Source organism: Monodelphis domestica, chromosome 3 (assembly GCF_027887165.1).
Source record: "Monodelphis domestica isolate mMonDom1 chromosome 3, mMonDom1.pri, whole genome shotgun sequence".
Taxonomy (NCBI): Eukaryota; Metazoa; Chordata; class Mammalia; order Didelphimorphia; family Didelphidae; genus Monodelphis; species Monodelphis domestica.
Genome location: NC_077229.1, coordinates 9,480,027 through 9,487,936, shown reverse-complemented (window position 1 = coordinate 9,487,936; position 7,910 = coordinate 9,480,027). Strand labels below are relative to the sequence as shown.

The window sequence follows — 7,910 nt, the reverse complement described above, 5'->3', positions numbered from 1 at the left end:
GGGCAAGGGGAAGCTAATGACTTCATAAGTTATCGAGAAATGATAAAAAAAATCAGAAGAATGAAAAAAAAAGAGAACATTAAAGACATGATCAACAAGAGTCTAGATATTATATGTCAATATTCCAGCAACTGAGGAAAACTAAGGAAGGTGGGATTTGAGCTGAGGGGGAAAGGAAGAGGGAGAAAGCACTGATATGGTACCAACTATATGCTAGATGCCATGCTATGCCACTTACAAATATGGGATCATTGATCCTCACAACAGCCCTGTGAGGTAGGTCCCTGTTATATTCCATTTTACAGCTGAGGAAACTGAGACATATAAATATTTTATATATGTATATAGAATATAGAAATATATTATTCATTTGAGGCTTAGCTTGGTATCTCCAGACTTTCTTTGGACAGATTTGCCCATTGCCTTGCCACTGTCTTTGTGTCTTTTCTCACCCTTCTACAGCTGAGTATTGCATTCAGTTCTAGACACCCCATATTGGGATGGATTTGGCTAAACAGAGGAGAGCAACCAGGAGGATAAGGGAGTCTCTCCTAAAGATCAGTGAAGTAACTGGGGATATTTTGTCGGGAAAGCAAAGCAGTCCAATGAAAAGAACTCTGGATCCAAAGGCATACAACCTTAGTTCAAATCTCTCCTTTTCCACTTAGCACACACCGGCTGACCTTGAACAAGTCCCAAGTTTCCTCCCCTGTGTGTATAAGCGGGGAGGCGGAAGGGGTGCAGTGGGGTGGGGGGCGGAGATCACCTTCTCCCCATCCAATCTGATGATATCACAGAAAGAAAATAATCCCAGCCCTCCTCCGGGGTTTGTTGTCGTCTACTAGTAGGCGCTGGGTGTTGGGCTAAGATGAATTTGACAATCCCTCTTGGCACGGAATTGGTGAACGAAGGAGGGAGACGATGTGTGAATAGAAAATGAACAAATATTGACCAGGCGGTGATATAGTCTCCTCAGTAAAACAATCTGTTTATGGCGCCCCCAAGCAGTGAAGCTCTGGCTCTGTAGTTCTCCTTCTTGCCAGCTAGGCTGGCGCCCCCGCCTCCCTTCCCTCCCTTCTCAAGCCCCCAGGCTGGGGTCCCTGCGCCCCTCAGGCTGCTTCAGGCCTTTCTGGTCACAAGCCTGGGGAGTAAATGGCAGTTCTTTGGGGTGGGGAGCGGGGTAGGCTTTGTCTCCAAAATGCCTGTCTTGGTACCCCGCAGGGAACATAGCTGACCCTTAAATTCTTGCCGAATTGGGTTCCTCCAAGGTTTTGTGCTTTCTATTCTTGGAGGAAGAGTGGAGAGGAGAAGAGGGGGAGGGGAGGGGAGGGGCCATCAGCCATCCAATGGGGTGTCTGCTTGGGGAGAGGGAGTGCCCCTCCGCATTCTGAGCACCACAAAGAAGGGCCAGCTCCTTCGGCTCAGCCCCAGGCTCCGCTTGGTCCACTCCAGCGTCCCAGCCATGGTCCTCAACTTGTACCTCGACCTGCTCAACCCCTCATGCCGCTCCATCTACATCTTCGCAAGGCGGAACCAAATCACCTTCGAAATGATCCCTGTGGACCTGATGAAAGGTCAGAACCCCAGGACGGGCTGGTCGAGAACTGGCTGGCCCAGTAGGGTGGTGGGAAAGTGGGAGGCACTGCTTGGACCTGGAGTTTGAAATTAGTCTAGAACCCCTCAATGGAGAGAGGCCATCCTAGGACCAGCAGTAGGTAGGAGGCAGTAGGGGCTGACCAGAGGAAGGGTCATTCATTCTAGAACCCATCAGTGCAAGGAACCAGTCTAGAACTCAACAGTGGAGAGAGCCAGCAGAGGGTCCACTGGGGAAAGGACCAGTCTAGAACTCAGGGTGTCTCTGTCACGATAAAGCTTACCTAAGTTTTCCAGGATGCTCAAGGGGACTGCTTGAAGGGATTGGTGAAGGATCATAGAGAGACTTCTGCCTCTCTCAGAGGACGTTTGGTCCAATAACCTCTTTTGCGGAGATTAGAAGAGGTTAAGCAAATTGCCTTACAAGTCCCTGGAGAATAAAGTGACACGGCCTGGACTTCAATCCCCATGTACTCCTCCTCTAGTAAAGGGGGAAGGAAATCAGGAGAGCCCAGTCCCAGGCAGCATCCCCCACTCCCTTTGCTCTCACTTCCTATTCTCCACTGGTCCCCACAAGGCTGCATCCTCAGGATCTCTCACCCAATGGACAGAGATTTCCCCTTCACCCTCCCTTCCTCCCCTCCAGTCTCTGGGGAAGCCCCTCCATCATTCCTCTGTATCTCCAAGAGATTTCTGGCTGGAAACACCAAAGGAAACTGATGAGGCTGGAGAATAGTTCATGTAATTGAAAAAACTCTTATTAAGCATCTACTAGGTGTTAAACCCTGGGGGAGGCTCAGGATATGCAAAGACAAACATGAAATGGGGTCTGCCCTTTGAGGAATGGAATATGAATGGAAGCTTCTTGAGGGTTTTCTTTGGGGGCGGGTGCTTAGACAGCCACAGATTGAATGATGTAAATTCAAAGGAAATAACAAGGACCAAGAGAGGGACCAGGGGAGTGTGAGTGAGGCTCACCGCCTTCTTCAGTCTCAGACCCAGTCCCTGCCCCATCTCTCAGTTCTACTCCCCTCCCACAAAGACCTCACAGAGCCCAAGATGGAAGAATGGTAACCATGGGAGATGGAGTGGGATCTTTAGCTATGGAGGAGGGTTCTAGAGTCAGTCACACTTCTGAGAAAGGACCCAAACTAGCATCTCCCCCTGGGGCTGTGCCTCATGCTGGACACTTTCTGATCCAGCAGTAATCAAACAATAAGCAGTCATAACTCACATTTCTGGAACGCTTTAAGGTTTACATAGGCCAGTGCTTCACTACTGGAAGGCTCGATGGGTTCGTCCCCCGCCCCCACCACCTTTGTTCTCCTATAATCCTCAGAGGACTTGGGGTGGGGGGAGCTGCCTGGGCTTTCTGCTAGTTGGTCCAGGCCCCACTTTTAATTGAGGAAACTAACTGTCAGGGGCTCCAATTCCCCAGCTTTTACAAAGAACTCTTTACATCAAAGGTATAGTGAGAAAAAATGGCCCCTTCCCTAAGGCCTGGGGGCAAAGGTACCTGGCCCAGAGGAGGGAATTGATGAATGCTTGTTGAGCAAATGAATGAATGAATGACTACCCTCTGAGATAGGGCCTGTGAGGCTCATCATCCCCATTTTGCATATCAGGAAACTGAGGTTCAAGGAGACTCAGTGGCCTTGACCAAGGTCACATAGCCAGGAAGTATCAGAAATAGTTTTCTCCTGACTCCAAAACCAAGTTATGGTGCCCCAGAGTTCCTCACCCTGAGGCTTTCAGGAGGAGGATTGACCAAGTACTTGATTTCTGATCTGAAAATGAGGTAAAACGAGGTGACTTGACCACAATCACCACCATTCTTCTGCCTCCTAAGCTGGTGTCCTTTCCCTTACACTGACATTTATCCCAAGAGAATGACATGAGAAAGACATGCATGTCCATGCAGGGACTTTCCCTGAGGTCACCCTCCTGTAGCTCAGAGGGAAGGTGATGTGGCCTGGGCACTGGGGGAGAGACAGGATTGGGCTAGGTCCCATTCAGGACCCTGTATTGCCTCCTCTTTCTCAGCTGAACATTGCAGTGAAGATTTTGTGAAAATCAACCCATTCATGAAGGTGCCAGTGCTGACAGATGAAAGCTTCATCTTAAGAGAGAGGTAACCTTGGAGGCGGCAGCTGCTGCTATCATCATTGAACCAACCTGGCTGCCATGCTCTGGTCGCTGCCACATGAAGATTTGGTGAAGGAACCAGTCATGGGGAGCCAGGAGAGGAGAGGACTCTCTCAGAGGGGAAGTGAGAACTCTCTTCCAGCTCTCCTGTAGATGAGACATTAGACCTACTCAGCCCCAGAGGGCAGCACCAGGAGCAGTGGGGAGGCCCATCTAGTCTGGAGGTCAGGAATGGCTTCTTAACTAGGAGAGCTATCCCAGGGAGGAATGGCCTCCTCCAAAGGGGGATAGGCTCCCTAGACCCCCAAGTCTTCAAGCCCAGACCTCAGTTTCCTTGTCTGTAAAATGAGAGAGTGTTGGGTAATCCTTAGGTTCTTTCTAAATCTTTCCAGATCCTTTGTATCCAATCTCCAATTCAACTCAACAAGTTTTTACTGAATGCTGTTCAAAGACATGTGCAAAAGTCTAAGTCTAAGGGGGTAGTTGGGCGACTCAGTGGATTGAGAGGCCTAGAGATGGGAAGTCTTGGGTTCAAATTTGGCCTCAGAAACTTCCTAGCTATGTGACCCTGGGTAAGTCACTTAACCCCCACTGCCTAGCCCTTATCACTCTTCTGCCTTGGAAACAATACCCAGTATTGATTCTAAGGCAGAAGGTGAGGGTTTAAAAAAACCCTATAAGTCTAAAGAAGTATAAGATATAGACCTTGCCTTCAAAAAGCTGTCAGTCTAGTAAAGGGGACCGCCCCCCCAGAAATCACACACACACAAACACAGAGGCACATATCACAAAATGCCAGCACTGGAAGGACTACCAAGGCATTTAAACCACTGTAAACTTGAAGAGAAATCCCTCCTATCACATACTTGGAAGATGGCAATTCAGCTTTTCTTTGAAAATCTCCAGTGATGGGTAGCCCAGCACCTCTCAAGGAAAGCCAGTCAACTTTGGGAGAGTACTCACGGGTGGGAAGTTGCTACTGACATCAAGGCATCATTGGCCTCTTTGTAACCTCCACCTGTTTCTTCTGGTTCTATACTCTGGGCCTCCTCTACAGGCCAACACTTCAAATCTTGGAAGATAGCTCCATGTACCACCTGAGGCGTCTCTTCTTCCAATTAAACCCCCCCAATTCTTTTTTTTTAACCCTTACCTTCCATCTTGGAGTCAATACTGTATATTGGCTCCAAGGCAGAAGAGTGGTAAGGGCTAGGCAATGGGGGTCAAGTGACTTGCCCAGGGTCACACAGCTAGGAAGTGGCTGAGGCCGGATTTGAACCTAGGACGTCCCATCTCTAGGCCTGGTTCTCAATCCACTGAGCTACCCAGCTGCCCCCCCCCAATTCTTTTAACTGATCTTCCAGGGATATGGCCTTAAAGTTGAAAAACACCAACAATAAGAACCATGTGGAATGCATATGGCAGAGAGCCTGGTGAGGAAGACTTGAGAAGAAGAGATAGGAATAGAAAGAGAAGGAAGGAAGGAAGGAAGGAAGGAAGGAAGGAAGGAAGGAAGGAAGGAAGGAAGGAAGGAAGGAAGGAAGGAAGGAAGGAAGGAAGGAAGGAAGGAAGGAAGGAACGAAGGAAGGAAGGGATGGAGGGAGGGAGGGAGGGAGGGAGGGAGGAAGGGAGGAAGGAAGGAAGGAAGGAAGGAAGGAAGGAAGGAAGGAAGGAAGGAAGGAAGGAAGGAAGGAAGGAAGGAGGGAGGGAGGGAGAAAAAGAGGAAATAAGGAAGGGGAGAGAAAAGAGAAAGAAGACAGGAAGGAAAGGAAGAGAGGGAGGAATAGAGAAAAAAGGAAAGAAGGAAGGGGGAGAGAAAAGAGAAAGAAGACAGGAAGGAAGGAGAGAAGGAAGGAAGAAAGGGAGAAAAAGGAAAGAAGGAAGGGGAGAGAAAAGAGAAAGAAGACTGGAAGGAAGGAAGGAAGAGAGAAAAGAGAAAGAAGAAAGGAATGAAGGAAAAAAGGGAGAAAAAAGGAAAGAAGGAAGGGGGAGAGAAAAGAGAAAGAAGACAGGAAGGAAGGAAGGAAGGAAGGAAGGAAGGAAGGAAGGAAGGAAGGAAGGAAGGAAGGAAGGAAGGAAGGAAGGAAGGAAGGAAGGAAGGGAGGGAGGGAGGGAGGGAGGGAGGGAGGAAGAGAAAAGAAGGAAAGGGGGGAGAAAAGAGAAAGAAGACAGGAAGGAAGGAGGGGAGCAAGCAAGGAAGGAAGGGAGAAAAAGGAAATAAGGAAGGGGGAGAGAAAAGAGAAATAAGACAGGAAGGAAAGGAAGAGAGGGAGGAATAGAGAAAATAGGAAAGAAGGAAGGGGAGAGAAAAGAGAAAGAAGACAGGAAAGAAGCAAGGAAGGAAGGAAGGAAGGAAGGAAGGGAGAAAAAGAGAAAAGAAGGAAGGGGGCAAGAAAAGAGAAATAAGACAGTAAAGAAGGAATGAAATGTAATAATTAAAATTAGACTATGAGGCTGCTAGTAGTTTCAATCGATTTATTAAATCAAAGTAGCAGCAGTAGTAAAGAGAAGGAAAGATAGGAGAGAGGTAGAGAATTACTTAGCTTACTACTCTATTAGCCACCATGATGGATTGAAGCTGAGCACCAACAAGAGTTTCTCCAGGTTCCACAGTCCAGCCAGAAGACCCTGAAGACTTCCTGGTCTTCCACTTATAAGCTATTTTCTCCACCCATTAGCTCTCACACATCACATCTCAGGAACCAACTGTAGTTTCTTAATTTGTCTGGGATGCCCAGGGGACAGTACTTGTGGAATCAGCTTCCTGTCTTGTTGGTTCTTGGGTTCTCTAACTTCCTTTCTCTGAGGGCTTGTCTATACCTGAATTATTCAGTGGTTTTTGACCCCAAGTCACTGATTGATGACATTAGACAAGGCAACGTAATGTAAAGAGAAATTCTCTTCCTATAGAAGGAAGGAAGGAAAGAGAGAGGGAAACAGGCAAAGTGGGAGGGGGAGAACAGGAAAGGCAGAAAGGAAGGAGGAAGGAAGTCTTCACCTGGGCCACAGAACATCAGAATATGCTAATGGTTGATATTTATAGGATGCTTTAAGGTTTAAAAAATGCTTTTCATACATTATGTTCTTTGTTCCCCACAGCCCTGAGAGGGAAGTTCCTGTACCCATTATTATTCTAGTCTTATAGATGAAAAAATTAGAGAGATTCAATGAGTGATCCCTGGTCACACTGTTGTTGTCAAAACTAGAATTTGAAGTCTTTCTGACTCCTAGTGCAGCTCTCTTCCCATAACATGACACTGACTCACTTCTAGAGCTCATTATTATTAGCGAAGAGATTCCCTACTGAGCAGCACTGTCCCCCAATTGAGGGGGTGCTTTGGGTTAGTGGGTCCTTCCTAATTAGCTGTCTTCAGGGTTTGACAATGGATATAATTGGTAGGGTTCCTTGTGAGCTAGATGGCTACTGTGACCCTATCTCACTTTCATATTTGGGGTCATTTAGGTTTAGATCTCCTGGTACCTATTCCTGGACTCTTCCCATCATGCCAAAGACTCTTCCATCAACTCCTCACCCACCTAAGGACAGCAGTAGGAAGGAGTAGGGTGGGCCAGGCTTTTCAGAAACCCCAGGAAGAAGTCCTAGTGAGGAAGGGTCTGTCTTAGGAAACTGGAGTCATACAAAGGACTTCCTGGGTTGGGATTATATACTTGGCCATCCTTTGACCTAAGGAAGTAAGGACCAGAAGGGTTCAAGCCTTCCGGTCCAAGGAAGGGGACGTTGGGGAGGCTGAGGGGAAGGAAGCAGGAATGGAGAAAGTCGAAGAGAGAAAAGGCGGGCCAAGTGCCCTGAAGCAGCCACTTTCTTGCCCACAGTGTGGCCATTTTATTATACCTGTGCCGCAGATACAGGGCACCAGACTACTGGTACCCGGCTGACGCCAGGAGGTGTGCTCGGGTGGATGAGTTCCTAGCCTGGGGAGAACTGAATCTGAAAAAGCACTGCAACAAGTTCTTATGGATGAAGGTGGGTCAAGCAGGGGACCCCAGCCCGTCCCCTCCCTCCCCTCTCCCAGCCCAGAGCAGCTTCTTATTCTGGACCCCACTTGAAGATGGCATTTCATCTATTTTCCTCAAACAGCCCAGGACTGGGGGGATCCTTAGAATAGAGGCCTCCGAGAGCCCGGCCTTGTCTTATTCTCTCTTTGTACTCC

At 48.2% G+C, this 7,910-nt stretch overlaps 1 protein-coding gene across 1 annotated transcript in view; it reads left to right on the top strand.

Moving 5' to 3' along the window:
• The first annotated feature begins 1,366 nt into the window (after positions 1–1,366).
• LOC130457887 (glutathione S-transferase theta-1-like) overlaps positions 1,367–7,910 on the top strand; it is a 13,802-nt gene continuing 7,258 nt past the window's right edge. The window contains exons 1-3 of the mRNA XM_056820532.1: positions 1,367–1,574; positions 3,637–3,724; positions 7,573–7,723. Of these exons, the coding sequence (XP_056676510.1) occupies positions 1,463–1,574; positions 3,637–3,724; positions 7,573–7,723 (351 nt within the window). The 5' untranslated portion in view covers positions 1,367–1,462. The remainder of the gene's footprint in view (positions 1,575–3,636; positions 3,725–7,572; positions 7,724–7,910) is intronic.